The 18105-nt window shown below is 35.4% G+C and overlaps 1 protein-coding gene across 1 annotated transcript; it reads left to right on the top strand.

Annotated features, from left to right (window-relative positions):
• The first annotated feature begins 5997 nt into the window (after positions 1 to 5997).
• On the top strand, positions 5998 to 8441 carry LOC127074922 (uncharacterized). Its single transcript, XM_051016342.1, has 5 exons — positions 5998 to 6478; positions 6933 to 7057; positions 7742 to 7833; positions 7957 to 8043; positions 8127 to 8441. The coding sequence occupies exons 1-5, from the start codon at positions 6135 to 6137 to the stop codon at positions 8220 to 8222; spliced, it is 744 nt and encodes a 247-aa protein (XP_050872299.1). The 5' UTR covers positions 5998 to 6134; the 3' UTR covers positions 8223 to 8441.
• Positions 8442 to 18105: the final 9664 nt, after the last annotated feature.

The following is an 18105-nucleotide window of genomic DNA, read 5'->3' as shown; positions in this document are numbered from 1 at the left end:
CGAAGAGAGCCTTAACACACTCGTTATCTAAAGGGACGAGATTCTTCGTGAACTTGCAGGTTCGGCTAGTCTCTTAAAGGAAATAGGTGACGAGGTGTGAACATCTGGGTACCCCTCTTTATTGGTTAGGAAGGTGAAGATGTTGACTCTGGAAATAAAGGAGAGCGATATGACCTTGACATCGATCTAGAAGGGATTGTTCGACACCAAAACTAATTTAACCTGTGTAAATGGTGTTTAGATTCTTCCAATAAAATGATATGGGAGCTAGAGAAGTCCCTGAGTGAAACCCAGGGTGGTTTGAAGATGAATTAGGATGATTTGCATGAGATTGAGTTTAAAAAGGTTCATCTAACTAAAGAGTATACAAAAGATTTGGGGTTTAGTTACTCTGGATTTTGAGAATGCCTTGAAGTATGTGGAATTCTTCCATCTATGGGTGAAAATTTCAACGGAGAAGATTCATCCAAAGTAGGAAATAATGGACGGGAGAGTAGTCATTCTCGGTGAGAATAGTGGACGACCAGTATCTCAAGGTATATGAAGTAATTAATATAGACAACATCCACATAGGTCACATTTTTGTCCAGAAATATGGTTTTTCCAATGTCCTCATAATTATATTTTATAATTGCATCATCGCCAATATGAGTAATACTAGCAGTCAAATGACCTTCATAATTATATTTTAGAAATGAAAATAATGCATGTGCTCCTCATTTATTGATAATCTTCTTATGAGCCTGATTTGAACCATCTCCTAAGTGTGTAACCATTAAGTATAGTAGGTCCTCGAAACTTTGAATTAGAAAACTATGTATGTTACTGAAAGATGGAGGATGCATGATACATCGTCTAATGTGATACTTATCTCACCAATGGGCAGATGAAATGACAATGTCTCCGAGTTCCATCTCTCAACAAAGGAAGACATAAGTACATGGTGAATAAAATGAAAACAAATCCTAAAAACATTATTTAATCTGAATGCTACTGATACTTGTTGAAGTCAAGGTTCATTAGGTTGCTCCAATTGCATTATCTTTCTACCATGGTAATACACTTTAGTGTCTCACCGAACTATAAAAATTAATGGCTCAATATCAGATGATTATTATCAATATAAATATGATCAATCATATGTTTAAAATCATAATAAATATTTTTTACCTCTCCATTCCAAACATGTTTTGCATATAGTGGAAGAAGTGACGTGTTTGATGAACCTCAAAAAAAATCCCCCAGGTGCGGCGAGAGTAGGTGTAGGAGCAGATGCACGGGCCATAGGTCTTCCATGTGACCAAGATCCCCAACCAAGTGTCAAACGATTATTTAAACAAGGATATATTTAAACAACATTATGCGTTTGGAAGTGAACTATCAGACAAGGATATATTTAAACATTTATAGAGTTTGAAAGAAATACTTAGAATATATTAAACCACATTTTTCAAAAAATAAAATGCATAAACTTACTACTATAAGTTTATGTAATTAAAAAGAACAAATTATATGTCACTCAAAAACTCTTTTAAATCTATCAGATCAACTTAGTTATTATTATATTATATTTTAAATTTAAACTAAAATATAAAAATAAAATTTAATTATCTCAAATAATTTATGAAAATAATTTAAAAAATCTTAAGAAGAATGTCATAAATTATTTTTATAAAAATTTTAAAATATATAATTTCATAAACTAATAAGCTCAGATAAGTCAATAAAACTAGCATTTTGTCTCATTTATCTTTTAATTTGTTAGACTATGGACCGGTTTGTTTTAACTTTTAAAAAATAAATTTTTTCTTTATATTTTTGAAAATGGATTTTATAAAAATGCTTTTTAAAATATTACAAGTTTTTTATAAGTCAAAAGATTAATTTTGACATACTATAACAAACATACACTATTTGAAGATTAAAATAGTCAAAATCACAGTTTTTTTTAAAAGTTGTATTTCAAAAATGATTTTTATAAAAAGCTATTTGAAATAGCTTCAAAATTAAATGATTTTTTGAAAATTTGATATTAAAAAAAAGTTTCGATAAAATGATGAAATACATAAAATAACATTTTAAAAATAACTATTCAAACAAATTTTTAATTTATTTGCAACATTTTTTTACACTAAAATATGGTAGACTATAAAAATCATTTAAAAAAAAGACTACCACTATATATATTGGTATATAGTTAGACACTACAAACCCGTCAAAAAAAAATTGGACATTACAAAGTGGCTTTAGCTTCAAAATAATTAATTAATTAATCTAGAAGATGAGTTTTCTAGCGGGAAGGTTAGCAGGAAAAGAAGCCACTTATTTTTTCCATGAATCCAAACAAGCCATTGCAAAATTAGCTCAAAAGAATCAATCAATCTCAAAAATCAATTCAGATGAACGACACTTCGTTCAAGATCATGCCGATGTTCTTCCAAAAATTCTGAAACACTTTTCCCTTCCAAATTATTCAGAGATGAAACGAAAAATTCATCGTCGTTCTCTGCATCCAAATGGATTCTTCCTTCTGATCCCAAAATCCAATACTCTGTGTTTCCTGATGTTCTCAATACTCTTCATGGTTTCGTTTCTTTGCACTAAGCTACCTTTGACCCCAAGAGGTAGCTTTGTTGCTTGAGTACAAGCAACAATCTAAATTTGAGGGAGTTTGATAAGTGATTTTTGCATCATTATTTCAAGTCATTTTCTCTAAGTATTTTATCGCATTTTATTCGGTTTACCTCCAATTACCATGTTTTATCCTATGGTTTATGCATTCTTGTTATTTTCAGGGTCTAATGAGTATCCAAGACCAAGAGGGATAAAAAATAAGCAAAACAAGACAAAAAGAAAAAAGAAAATTTTTCTCCATAGTAAAACCAAGGGGCTTCTACGATCACCCGTAGCAGAAAGGGTGATTAGAGCTCCCCTTGAATACTTTCCCCATACAAAAGATAGAGACCTACTACGATCATCCATAACAGCTGCTACGAGCCATAACAGCTGCTACGAATCGTAGCAGGAGGGCAATGAAGTTTTCTTTTGTTTCCTTATTTAGACTGATTCTCTTTTATTGTGGCTCTTAGGCAATATTTAATTTGATGCAAATCTGATGTAATAGTGATTAAACCAAGGATTTTGTACAACTTTACTTTTTTTCTATAAAACTCATAGCCTATTCTGAATTTTAGGGAGGAAGTTTTATTCTATAAAATTTTCTACATATTTTTACTCTCTTTTTCTTTGTACTCAAGTCTCCAAGGGAGCAAGATTGGATCAAAATTTAATCTTAATTCAGGTTTTTCTTGTTCATTCTTATTAAATTGTTCATTTACTAAATTCGTTTGATATGAATCTATGTTAAATACCGATTTGATTATGTTTCCTCTCATCATGAGTGAGTCGTCCATTAGAGACTAGGGGTTATGGGGATTATCTTATGACCTCTTGTATTATCCGTCACAATCGATTACAAGAATTTTAGTTTAAACTTATTTTATAATCTTAGTTCATGCATTCTAACTCAGTTACGAAAGTAAGGTGTTCTCAGGTATTGACCATAGTCTAAAAGAATATGTGTCGATAACAGAATGCAAAATTTTAAACAATCGGTCCAAAACAGCGAAAACCCTTGGGAAAATTTAAGAAAACTATATAGCTGAGCAAAAGTAACGAATCATCGAAGAATAATCTGACTGTGTAAAAGCAGACAAATTATTCGTCGTCGATAGGGCAATGCGCTGACGAAAGCAGGTATTACCCATATTTATCTATTTTATATTTTTTTTACATGATTCTCGTAATAGAAGTGACATGAATCATGCGATTATGTTATAGTAAGAACCATAACCCTAGGTCTTGCTTGTCTCAATTGAGATTTAAGTGATTTTACAAATAAGCTGTTTACATTTAAGTGCCTTTTCATTTAATTTGTTTTTACCAAAATTCATATTTTCGATTTCTCTAAATATACATCGATAAGACGGAATTTGTTACTTAAGTCATTAGTCTCTGTGGTTCGATATCTTTTACTACTTCGCACAGTCGTGTACTTGCGGCTGCATCACTACCAAAATGTTTGAATTATCTGTTATGTTCCAATTGTGGCAGAAAGTATTAGTACATGCTTATAATATTCTTTATTCATATTTCATTATAAACAATAGAAAACATGATCCAAAAGAAGAAGATTGATATTATTGGATGAAACTATAATGGCATCTAGAAGCTTTTTAAGCTAAATCTTCATTTTCTTTGATTAATGATGCCAAATAAATTTCTTTTTTTCTTGATATAGTAATTATTTTATGTATGATTGAGTATGGTTGAAGATGCAAAGAGAAGAATGATGAGAGAAGAGGCGAGAAAATGGCGCAGGAAGAAGATGTGGTTACAGTGCAAGAAGAATATGTGGAAGCTATAAAGAGAAAAAAAATTGACTTGACCCACAAAATAAGTAAACAAAGAGAGAAAAATATGATATAAATATTTAATTAATTGTTTTAGTACAAAATGATAGAGTGTAATATAAGTGGTTAGTGTCAACATAGCAAAATTGTTTTTAAAATTGAGTCACACCAATCCCGAAATATAAAATTGTTAGGAAAAAATTGGAAAATATAAAATAAAATAACACAATCATAGCACAAGGAGATAACATGAAAATTTTAAAATCGGAGAAAAAACCACGGTCGTTGTCAAATGACAACCAGGGAATAATATCATGTAAAAATCGTTACAACACATAATATACCCTCAATCACCCCATACCCCAATACACCCACACCCTTCCAAAGCAAATATTTAACTACATCTCACAATACTATACACAAGATTATAAGAGAACAAAGAAAGTCAAATACTAATTTAAAATATTTTTTATTTGTACATCTTATAATGAAGAACTTGAATCTTTTATATAGTCTTGGACTCCCTTTTCATTTATAAAACTAAGCAATGTGAGGCTTCTTCAACATGTATATTTTTAACCAACCCCAACAATCTCACATTGATTGAAAATAGTACATTTGCTTTCATGTTTTCACCGACAATGATACTCCACCATAAAGAATATAGTCATTTGAAGATACATCACTCCAAAAAATTTCACATTATCTTCACCGATAACCATAATTCAAAAACTATCACACTGTGCCATAAATAATATATTTCACTTGAAGATGAATCACTTCAAGAATTTCACATTGTCATCACCGACAATCATATACTCTATCATGAAGAACATATTTTACTTAAAGTTAAATCTCTCCAAGTTTTTTCACATGTTGAAAACTTATGGCCGAAATTCCATGTTGGTAGTAAGCTCTTCAATCATGGGCATAATCTCAAACCTTGTGTAAACTTGATTGGACACATCTTTGACTTGAATTTTTCACGGGTCAAAAACAATTCTTCCATCAAATTTCTCTAGTCCAAACTATACCGCGGAACTTGTGACTGTAGCTCAACAACTTTTTCACAACACTACCATTCTTTTTTGATGTGGAAGATCATACAAAGCTCTGATATTAGTTGTTAGTAAAAAAAATACATAGAGAAAAAAGAAGAACACAATAACAACACAAGAATTTAACGTGAAAACTCCAAAATCGAAGAAAAAACCACCACCGTTGTCAAATGACAACCAGAGAATAACAATAAGTAAAAATTATTACAACATAAATTTAAAATGTTTTTAATTGATACATCTTATAATAAAGAATTTAAATCCTTTATATAGTCTTGAACTTCGTCTTTCTTTTACAAAACTAAACAATATAAAATTTCTTTTTAATAATATATATATATATATATATATATATATATATATATATATATATATATATATATATATATATATATATATATATATATATATATATATATATATAAACATTTGAGGGTTAATAGAAAGATTTACCCAATAATAAAAGCTGTAGGCAAGTTTTATATGATATTTATTATTTTATCTTCTGACAGAAGAAAAAAAACAATGGAGAGAAACCAAAACACATTTAGCTTTTATAGAGTTAATCCTAAAAACTATATATACAAATGACATGTGTATGTAATTGGACATTACAATACAAAGTGGTTTTAGCTTCAAAAGACTTAATTAATTAATCAGGAAGATGAGTTTTCTAGCGGGAAGATTAGCAGGAAAAGAAGCTGCTTATTTTTTCCACGAATCCAAACAAGCCGTTACAAAATTAGCTCAAAAGAATCAACCAATCTCAAAAACCAATTCAGATGAACGACACGTCGTTCAAGATCACGCTGATGTGCTTCCAGAAATTCTAAAACACTCTCTTCCTTCCAAATTATTCAGAGAGGAAACGGCGAATTCATCGTCGTTCTCTGCATCCAAATGGATCCTTCCCTCTGATCCCAAAATTCAATACTCTGTGTCTCCTGATGTTCTCAATCCTCTTCGTGGTTTCGTTTCTTTGCCTCAAGCTACCTTTGGCCCCAAGAGGTTCGTTACTTCTCCTTTATCATGATTCATTTCAATTTCACTTTCTTTTTTATTTTTTAATTAATCAGTTTTTGTTTGAATTCTACTTGTTGATTATTGATATACGTGTATTTGGTGCATAATATGGTTCATGATTTGAATTTCATTTCTGGTTTGTTATTTTATATATAAATTGGGTGTCCGAGTTGGAAATGATTTTGTTTGTAGTTTAGAAATCTATGAGTTCTTATTATAAGAAAAAATTTACTTTTTTTTATTTTATATAATGAATAATCAATATATGTAGTCTATATATAGTCTAGATACATGGATTATTCAATGTATTTAAAAAGTGAAAATTTTCTTAGAATAAGAGTCGGAGAAAGTATTTTTAATGTTGAAAACCACCATTTCATTTGATGTTTTTATGATGTATTGGTGTGTTTCATGTTTTGGGATGATGATTTGGTTTCAGGTGGGAAATGCCTGAATCAACACACGGGGTTTCAGCCTCTACGGCTAATGAATTGCGTCCAGACCGATATGAAATTCATGCTAACCCGGAAAAGTTAAAAGCAGCATCTGAAGGGCTTGCAAATCGTATGTTTCATTCTTGTTGTATTAATCTGCTTGTGTTGAATTCTCTCATTTGCTCATCGTTTGGGGTAAACGCTGTAAGCAATTCTCAATAAAAGCAAAGTCTAAGGGAGTGTTTGAGTAAACCTTTTAGTTAAACACTTATTCAATGATTGCTTATTGGGCACATGGTTATCTGTAAACTAAACTGTTTCTACGATTGAATAGGGAATGGGTAGGACTTAATGTGAGTTTTGTTTAAGTTGTTTTTATAAGCTAGTATGTGAAAATAAGCTGTAAATAGCTATGATATCCATAAGCTCTTCTCGATACTTACACAAGACTCCGGGGTAAGCTGAAAATAGCTTATTTGGGAAGAAATTAAGTCTCTGTTATAAGTCAGGTTGTGTGTGGTAATAGTCGTCGTTAAAATGAAAACAAGTAAGCTTTTCTCAGTTTGTTGTCCAAGTACAAATTAGAGTAGAAAAAATTCAATGGTCCATGCTGCATGAGACTGTTAAAAGCACCATAAGAAGAGTGCTTTGGGCATTTGGAACACATGTTGAAATATCTGAGGATCATAGTTTTTACTCCCTCTTATCCTATATATAACAAGAAGAAACAATAATCATTGAGACCAAAACGGTCCTATAAAATGTCTTAATTTGGAACACATGTTGTCTAATGCATTTGTTTTCAATTTTATAGTTGGAAAGGCATTTGCTATTGCCACTGCAGTTGTGTTTGGTGGTGCTGCAATGGTAATCGGTATGGTGGCCTCCAAGTTAGAACTGCATAATGTAAGTGATTTGACTCCATTAACTCTTCATCATGTTCAATGAACTATTTAGGACCATAAAACTATTCCTATAAACTATATACTATTGTTTCTTCTTTATCTTAAGTTTTTGTTGTTTTAACAGATGGGTGACCTCAAAACTAAAGGAAGGGATGTTGTTGAGCCAAAACTCGAGAACATCAAAAAGCAATTTGTTCCCATGAAAATATGGGTCAGTTTCAAATTGCATTTCTTTATACTTCTGAATATTTCAACTGAAAGGCATAACTCAAAAACCAAAACTTTTGTTTATAGGCTGAAAATATGTCAAAAAAGTGGCATTTGGAAAGGAAAGATGTCGAGCAGAAGGCTTTTGTAAAAGATCTATCTAACCTTTTTGGTGCTAAATAGTCAGATTGAGATTTACAATTTTACTTGTTTTCCTTTTATTATAGTTTGCATTAAGTGGCAGGGTGATATGTAGATAATTTGGATCTAGTGTTCTTCTGGCTGTTGTTGTGGCTTTAGTGTAGAAGTTAAAGCTTTGTGGAGAATGAAAATAATACACAGTATATGTAGTAAATAACAGAATTGCTGATTTGGTTAATTCAGCAATCATTTGTTCTTTCAGATATATGTGGTAGATAACTTGGTAAAGATGGGAAATTAAAAACTTGTCTTTGTTATATAGATACTAAATTATATATGCAGATATTTTCTAAAATGTGCTCGAGACTTTATGCTTTGATTTTTGCACTTTTTGAATCCAATTATCTCTAGTTGTTAGCTTATATGTTGTATAAAGATATTATATTCAAAACCATAATCTTAATTTGTGACTAAATGGTGATATTTAGTGTTTTGTACATAGTTGAATCTACTTCCTGAATGCAAAGTTCATGAATGAAGTTTAAGCTCCGAAACCAAGAGTAGACAATTTCCATAAATTATGAATATTGAAAGACTATTGAAAGGTACATGCAATATATACAAAATTTCTAATGTTAATTAAGAAAATAGTATTATACTGTTCTAATTGCAGATTCTTAAAATTAAGGAGATTTTCTTAATCATATCAATAATCACATAAATAAAAAATATATTACTAAGATTTCTCACGCTCTCTCTTAAGCAAGTAAATATGTGTTATCCATTCTTAGTTTGGATAAGATTAATTCAAAAGGTCCTAACATGCTCTTTCTCTAGGATCTCCTGATGAGTTGGCCTAGGTGGATATTCCGGAGCACTCGGTGTCATATAAAGATGTAATATTCTGGAAAAATCATTAGATGTAGCAGTGTACAGAACTCCAGTCGCTAGGAGTTATGATACTTTGTGTCTCCTCTAGTATCCGATGATTAAAATAATCATCAAACATGATATCCATATCTCTACGTGTCATAGCGGGAGGAGCAGACTCAGAAGGGTCTATGGGAATTGTAACACCCCAATAAAAAAATAAGATAATTATTTGATTTAAATTAATATTATATTTATTAATTTAATTAAATAATTGGAATTTATTGGATTATTATTATTATTATTTTGGAATAATAATTATTGGAAAATATATAAGTGTGAAATAAGGAAAAAGAATCCCATTTGGTAAAAAGAGTTTTTACGTGAAAACAGAGAAGCGGCTGAAAAGAGGAAAAGGGCAAAGAGGAAGAGCAAGGGCAAAGGTTGGAGAAGAGAAAGCTTGAAGCTCAAAGATTTGCCGGATTAATCAGGTAAGGGGGGTTTATCGTCGTTTAATGGGTATTATGGGTTAGCATGTAATGGGTAGTGATAAGCCGTTGAATTGACCCTAATTGGGATTATGAATGCTGGAAAATTATGTTGGATAAACTGTGTTTAGGCTGTAATTGAATCCGTGTTGGGTTAGTTGTGAATTTCCAAACGTATAGCTTTATACGGAATTGGAATCGGAGGTCCGGAAGTCCTCCAACGGCGGAAAATGCGGAGAATTCTGCATTCTGCCTTGTGTTAGCGCAGGAACAGCTTCTGTCTTGCGTTAACCGGTTAACCCAGGGTGTTAACCGGTTAACACTGTTATGTATTTTGAATAATTGCTGTTTTGTCTGCGTTAACCGGTTAACCCAGGGTGTTAACCGGTTAACACTGTTGTGAATGCTGAGATATGGCTGATTGTGCTGCGTTAACCGGTTAACCCAGGGCGTTAACCGGTTAACACTGTTAAGTTTTGGGCAGGAAGCGTGTTTGTGCTGCGTTAACCGGTTAACCCAGGGCGTTAACCGGTTAACACTGTTGTAGAGTGGGAAAATTGTTAATTAAAATGTTGTGTGCCTAATTGATGGTTGCCTATATCGGTGTGTGATATAGTAGGGATTATTTCCCGCTGTTTTGAGCAGTATAGGTATTAGTAGGGTGTGCTAATACTGTGTTTAATTATTTGACATGATATGATGTGTTGATACATGTGTTGATAATGTATGATGGGATGCATAATGTTGTGAATGTGTATGTTATGCATGTGTTGTGAATGGACTGTTTTATGGCTTAGAGAGTGAGCATCGGTCCATTGTGGATTATTGTTGTGATGTTGCATTGCTAGGTGATTAGCGTGCATAATGTGGCCTTTATGGTGGTAGCTAATTCCCATGGTGAGGAATTAGTGATGTTAGTCATTTGGACTGTTTTTGATGTTTGCATGCTAGGTGAATTAGCGTGCATAGCATGGCCCTTGGGGTGGTAGCTAATTCCCATGGTGAGGAATTAGTGATGTGAGTCACTAGGTCTCAAATGAGTGGGACTGGTGAGCTTGGTAGCCGTACCTGGATTTGGTCGGTGAAGTTGAACTATATGTTCACGAATAGTCGGTACCGCATGCATGGAGTCTCATTGCATAATATATGTGTAGTGTATAATATGAATGGATGTATTCCAATGTTATACGTGTGTTGTGTTGGCATTGAGCATGAGTATGATTTGTGTTGATATTGAGTATGATATTTGAGTTGATGTGCCGTTACTGAATGTGTGATACGGTTAGGGTGATTAATGTGTTAAATTACTTAACATGACATTATATTCTATAATGGTTATTATATCGATTGAGGAACTCACCCTTACAACTATTTTTCAGGTAACGAGCAGTGATTGAGTAGAAGCTAATGCTTGGAGTCTAGTGTAGTCTCCTTAGTGGGTCATGCTCTGATAGATGTAACATCGGGAGGGAACATTTTAATTGTGTTGTTGATGTTTGTTGAATCAGTTTACATGTAGTATGTTACATGTTTTGAATGATCGATTTGATCTCTATCCGCTGCGTATTGTGCAATACTTTATGTTTTGAGTTAAATAATGAGCATGACTAAATAGTATGACGAATGGTGCGAAATAAATGTGTGACACCCTTAATTGCATGATTACTCTGATTTATATGTTGTTATTTTAATTAAATATTTGGGGTATTTTAGAAGGGTGTTACATTAGTGGTATCAGAGCATAGTCGGTCGAGTCGAGTCGTAATTATTCTGTTTCCCCTGTACGGGATAGGTGTTGTGTAACCCTATCAGTACTTATTGTTTTAGCTTGTTGGGGTTTCAGAATAGAGATGGCGGGAAGAGGTAGAGACGATGCTGCGATTGCTGAGGCTCTGGGTATGCTAGCTGGAGTACTTGGGGGAAATCCGAATGTTGTGGGAATGGGAGCTGCTCGTCAATTGAGTGAGTTCCAGAAGAACAATCCTCCAATGTTCAAGGGAGCATACGATCCAGATGGCGCTCAGAAGTGGTTGAAGGAGATCGAGAGAATCTTCCGGGTGACTGAGTGTGCCGATAACCAGAAGGTCAGGTTCGGTACGCATATGCTGTCAGAGGAAGCAGATGATTGGTGGGTTGCTACCCGCACTGAGTTGGAATCTGCTGGGAATGCTGAGATCACTTGGGCTGTGTTCAGAGAGAGATTCCTGAGGAAGTACTTTCCAGAAGATGTCAGAGGAAAGAAAGAGATAGAGTTCTTAGAATTGAAGCAGGGTAACAAGTCTGTTACTGAGTATGCTGCTAAGTTCACAGAGCTGTCAAAGTATTACACTCCCTATGATGAGGCTACTGGGGAATTTTCGAAATGTGTGAAGTTTGAGAACGGGTTGCGTCCTGAGATCAAGCAGGCTATTGGGTATCAGAGGATTAGAGTGTTTTCTGATCTGGTTGACTGTTGCAGGATTTTTGAACAGGATACCAAGGCCAGAGCGGAGAGTTATCAGCAGAGGGTTGATAGGAAAGGCAAGAATCAGAATGATCGTGGGAAACCATATGCAGCTGGCAAGGGTTTCCAGAGACAGAGTGGAATGAAGAGACCTAGTGGGGGAGACTCCAGTGCCCCTGCTAAGTGTTACAGATGTGGTCAGACTGGACATCGTTTCCATGAGTGTGCTAGTGTTGAGAAGAAGTGTTTCAAGTGTGGCAAAGGTGGTCATTTGGCTGCAGAGTGTCGGTTGAAGACTGTGACTTGTTTCAACTGTGGAGAGGTGGGTCATATCAGTCCACAGTGTCCTAAGCCGAAGAAAGAGAACCAGTCGGGAGGCAAGGTCTTTGCTTTATCGGGTTCTGAGACTTCTGCAGATGATCGTTTGATCCGAGGTACGTGTTATATTAATGGCTTTCCTCTTGTAGCTATTACTGACACAGGTGCGACTCGTTCCTTTATATCTTTGGATTGTGCTGTGAAACTTAAGTTAGAAATATCTGAGATGTTGGGTAGTATGGTGATTGATACTCCTGCGAAGGGTTCAGTGACTACTACTTCAGTTTGTTTAAATTGTCCTTTGAGTATTTTTGGTAGAGACTTTGGGATGGACCTTGTGTGTCTTCCACTAGTGCAGATTGATGTTATTCTGGGTATGAACTGGTTGGTGTTTAACCGAGTTTATATCAACTGTTTTGATAAGACTGTGATATTTCCTGAGATTGAGGAAGGTAAGGAATTGTTTCTATCAGCAAGGCAGGTGAATGAGGAAGTAGCAGGTGGGGCAGAGTTGTTTATGCTGTTAGCGACTTTGGAGGCTAAAGATAAACTGGTGATTGGCGATCTAGCCGTGGTGTGTGATTTTCCTGATGTGTTTCCTGAAGAAGTGAATGAATTGCCGCCAGAGCGTGAAGTTGAGTTCTCGATTGATTTGGTACCTGGTACTAGACCGATATCGATGGCTCCGTACCGAATGTCTGCTGTTGAGTTAACTGAATTGAAGAGTCAGTTGGAAGATCTGTTGGATAAGAAATTTATTCGTCCGAGTGTGTCACCGTGGGGTGCACCAGTGTTATTGGTTAAGAAGAAAGAAGGTACTATGAGGTTGTGTGTGGACTACAGGCAACTGAATAAAGTGACGATCAAGAATCGGTATCCTTTGCCGAGGATTGATGATTTGATGGACCAGTTGGTTGGTGCGAGTGTGTTCAGCAAAATATATTTGAGATCTGGGTATCATCAGATACGTGTGAAAACTGAGGATATTCAGAAGACTGCTTTCAGAACAAGGTATGGACATTATGAGTATTCTGTAATGTCTTTTGGTGTGACTAATGCGCCTGGAGTATTCATGGAGTATATGAATAGGATTTTCCATCCGTACCTAGACAAGTTTGTTGTGGTGTTTATTGATGACATTTTGGTGTATTCGAAATCTGAAGAAGAGCATGCTGAGCATTTGAGAGTGGTTTTAGGAGTTCTACGAGAAAAGAAGTTATTTGCGAAACTGTCTAAGTGTGAATTTTGGTTAGAAGAGGTTAGTTTTCTTGGTCATGTGATTTCGAGAGGTGGTGTTGCTGTTGATCCTTCTAAGATAGAAGCGGTGTCTAAGTGGGAAGCTCCTAAGTCTGTTGCTGAGATTCGAAGTTTCCTTGGTTTGGCTGGTTATTATAGGAAATTTATTGAGGGATTTTCTAAGTTGGCGTTACCGTTGACGATGTTGACTAGAAAGGGGCAAGCGTTTGTTTGGGACTCAAAATGTGAAGAAGGTTTCCAAGAGTTAAAGAGAAGGTTAACTACTGCTCCTATTCTGATATTACCGAGTTCGTCGGAATCATTTGAGGTTTACTGTGATGCTTCATTGTTGGGTTTGGGTGGTGTGTTGATGCAGAATAAGCAGGTTATAGCTTATGCTTCGAGACAGCTGAGGGTTCATGAGAGGAACTATCCGACACACGACTTAGAGTTGGCAGCTGTGGTATTTGTTCTGAAGTTATGGAGGCATTACTTGTATGGATCAAGATTTGAGGTTTTCAGTGACCATAAAAGTTTAAAGTATTTGTTTGATCAGAAAGAGCTGAATATGAGACAGAGGAGATGGTTAGAGTTTCTGAAGGATTATGACTTTGGTTTGAATTACCATCCGGGTAAAGCAAACGTAGTGGCTGATGCATTGAGTCGGAAATCATTGCATATGTCTATGTTAATGGTTAGAAAATTGGATTTAATTGAGCAGTTTAGAGACTTGAGTTTGGTGTGTGAGAGTACTCACAATAGTGTTAAATTGGGAATGTTGAAGTTAACGAGTGGTATTCTGGATGATATTAGAGAGGGTCAGAAATCAGATGTGCTTTTGGTTGATAAGTTGACTCTAGTGAATCAAGGTCAAGGTGGTGAATTCAGAGTTGATGAGAGTGGTGTTTTGAAATTTGGTAATCGGGTGTGTATTCCGGATGTTACCGAACTTAAGAAGAGTATTCTGGAAGAAGGACATCGTAGTGGCCTGAGTATTCATCCTGGAGCTACGAAGATGTATCATGATTTGAAAAAGTTATTTTGGTGGCCGGGAATGAATAGAGAAATTGCGAGTTTTGTTTATTCCTGTTTGACTTGTCAGAAGTCAAAGATTGAGCATCAGAAGCCGTCTGGGCTAATGCAACCGTTGACTATTCCAGAGTGGAAGTGGGATAGTGTCAGTATGGATTTTGTGTCTGGTTTGCCGAGGACAATTAAGAATTTTGAAGCTATTTGGGTGATTGTTGATAGATTGACGAAATCGGCTCATTTCATTCCGATCAGAATGGATTATCCGTTAGAGAGATTAGCCGAGTTGTATATTGAGAAGATTGTAAGTTTGCATGGTATTCCGTCGAGTATTGTTTCGGACAGAGATCCTAGATTTACATCGAAGTTCTGGGAAGGTTTGCAGAAGGCTTTGGGAACTAAGCTGAGATTGAGTTCTGCATATCATCCGCAGACTGATGGTCAGACTGAGAGGACGATTCAGTCATTAGAGGATCTTTTGAGAGCTTGTGTTTTGGAAAAGGGAGGTGCTTGGGATTGTTATTTACCTTTGATTGAGTTTACCTACAACAATAGTTTTCATTCGAGCATTGGTATGGCACCGTTTGAAGCTTTGTATGGTAGGAGATGTCGGACACCTTTATGTTGGTATGAGTCCGGTGAGAGTGCTGTGGTTGGACCGGAGATTGTTCAACAAACAACAGAAAAGATTAAGATGATTCAGGAGAAGATGAGAATTGCTCAGAGTCGTCAGAAGAGTTATCACGATAAAAGGAGGAAGTCACTTGAGTTCCAAGAGGGAGATCATGTGTTTCTTCGTGTTACTCCGATAACTGGGGTTGGTCGAGCTTTGAAGTCGAGGAAGTTGACACCTCGATTTATTGGTCCTTATCAGATTTTGGAGAGGATAGGGGAGGTAGCCTATCGTATCGCTTTACCGCCGTCGCTTGCGAATTTGCATGAGGTTTTTCATGTGTCTCAGTTGAGGAGGTACATTCCTGATCCGTCGCATGTAGTCCAAGTAGATGATGTACAGGTAAGAGATAACCTGACTGTTGAAACATCACCTATGAGGATCGAGGATCGAGAGTTGAAGCAATTGCGGGGTAGAGAGATTGCCTTGGTGAAGGTAGCTTGGGGAGGACCAGCAGGTGGCAATGTGACTTGGGAACTGGAGAGTCAGATGAAGGAATCTTATCCTGAATTATTCGCTTGAGGTATGTTTTCGAGGACGAAAACTCTTTTAGTGGGGGAGAGTTGTAACACCCCAATAAAAAAAATAAGATAATTATTTGATTTAAATTAATATTATATTTATTAATTTAATTAAATAATTGGAATTTATTGGATTATTATTATTATTATTTTGGAATAATAATTATTGGAAAATATATAAGTGTGAAATAAGGAAAAAGAATCCCATTTGGTAAAAAGAGTTTTTACGTGAAAACAGAGAAGCGGCTGAAAAGAGGAAAAGGGCAAAGAGGAAGAGCAAGGGCAAAGGTTGGAGAAGAGAAAGCTTGAAGCTCAAAGATTTGCCGGATTAATCAGGTAAGGGGGGTTTATCGTCGTTTAATGGGTATTATGGGTTAGCATGTAATGGGCAGTGATAAGCCGTTGAATTGACCCTAATTGGGATTATGAATGCTGGAAAATTATGTTGGATAAACTGTGTTTAGGCTGTAATTGAATCTGTGTTGGGTTAGTTGTGAATTTCCAAACGTATAGCTTTATACGGAATTGGAATCGGAGGTCCGGAAGTCCTCCAACGGCGGAAAATGCGGAGAATTCTGCATTCTGCCTTGTGTTAGCGCAGGAACAGCTTCTGTCTTGCGTTAACCGGTTAACCCAGGGTGTTAACCGGTTAACACTGTTATGTATTTTGAATAATTGCTGTTTTGTCTGCGTTAACCGGTTAACCCAGGGTGTTAACCGGTTAACACTGTTGTGAATGCTGAGATATGGCTGATTGTGCTGCGTTAACCGGTTAACCCAGGGCGTTAACCGGTTAACACTGTTAAGTTTTGGGCAGGAAGCGTGTTTGTGCTGCGTTAACCGGTTAACACTGTTGTAGAGTGGGAAAATTGTTAATTAAAATGTTGTGTGCCTAATTGATGGTTGCCTATATCGGTGTGTGATATAGTAGGGATTATTTCCCGCTGTTTTGAGCAGTATAGGTATTAGTAGGGTGTGCTAATACTGTGTTTAATTATTTGACATGATATGATGTGTTGATACATGTGTTGATAATGTATGATGGTATGCATAATGTTGTGAATGTGTATGTTATGCATGTGTTGTGAATGGACTGTTTTATGGCTTAGAGAGTGAGCATCGGTCCATTGTGGATTATTGTTGTGATGTTGCATTGCTAGGTGATTAGCGTGCATAATGTGGCCTTTATGGTGGTAGCTAATTCCCATGGTGAGGAATTAGTGATGTTAGTCATTTGGACTGTTTTTGATGTTTGCATGCTAGGTGAATTAGCGTGCATAGCATGGCCCTTGGGGTGGTAGCTAATTCCCATGGTGAGGAATTAGTGATGTGAGTCACTAGGTCTCAAATGAGTGGGACTGGTGAGCTTGGTAGCCGTACCTGGATTTGGTCGGTGAAGTTGAACTATATGTTCACGAATAGTCGGTACCGCATGCATGGAGTCTCATTGCATAATATATGTGTAGTGTATAATATGAATGGATGTATTCCAATGTTATACGTGTGTTGTGTTGGCATTGAGCATGAGTATGATTTGTGTTGATATTGAGTATGATATTTGAGTTGATGTGCCGTTACTGAATGTGTGATACGGTTAGGGTGATTAATGTGTTAAATTACTTAACATGACATTATATTCTATAATGGTTATTATATCGATTGAGGAACTCACCCTTACAACTATTTTTCAGGTAACGAGCAGTGATTGAGTAGAAGCTAATGCTTGGAGTCTAGTGTAGTCTCCTTAGTGGGTCATGCTCTGATAGATGTAACATCGGGAGGGAACATTTTAATTGTGTTGTTGATGTTTGTTGAATCAGTTTACATGTAGTATGTTACATGTTTTGAATGATCGATTTGATCTCTATCCGTTGCGTGTAACACCCCTATAATAATAAAATAATTATTTAAATTGAGTTAATAATTTATTTATTAATTTAATTAAATAATTGGAAATTTTATTATTATTATTATTATTGGATTATTATTATTATTGGAAAATATATATAAGTTGGAAATAAGGGAAAAGAGCCCATTTGGAGTAAAAAGGTTTTTACGTGAAAAGCAGAGGAACGATCGTGAAAGAGGAAAAGGGCAAGAGGCAGAGCAAGAGGAAGAAGGTTGAAGAGAGAAAAGCTTGGAGCTCAAAGATTCGCCGAATTAATCAGGTAAGGGGGGTTTATCGTCGATTAATGGGTATTATGGGATAATATGTGATGGGTAGTGATAAGCCGTTAATTTGACCCTAATTGGGATTATTGATGCTGAAGAATGATGTTGGATAAATTGTATTTAGACTGTAATTGAATCTGTGTTTGGGTTAGTGGTGAAATTCCGAACGTATAGC

This window comes from Lathyrus oleraceus, chromosome 4 (genome assembly GCF_024323335.1).
Source record: "Lathyrus oleraceus cultivar Zhongwan6 chromosome 4, CAAS_Psat_ZW6_1.0, whole genome shotgun sequence".
In the NCBI taxonomy this organism is placed as follows: Eukaryota; Viridiplantae; Streptophyta; class Magnoliopsida; order Fabales; family Fabaceae; genus Lathyrus; species Lathyrus oleraceus.
The sequence above is the reverse complement of the archived record's forward strand: the minus strand, read 5'-3'. Positions and strand labels throughout refer to the sequence as shown.

Bases quoted from the DNA above. Each gene is read 5' to 3' on its own strand.
- LOC127074922 (XM_051016342.1), top strand. From the start codon at position 6,135: ATGAGTTTTCTAGCGGGAAGATTAGCAGGAAAAGAAGCTGCTTATTTT. The intron at 7,058-7,741 runs GTATGTTTCATT...TCAATTTTATAG, and splicing joins ATCTGAAGGGCTTGCAAATC to TTGGAAAGGCATTTGCTATT. The intron at 7,834-7,956 runs GTAAGTGATTTG...TTGTTTTAACAG, and splicing joins CCAAGTTAGAACTGCATAAT to ATGGGTGACCTCAAAACTAA.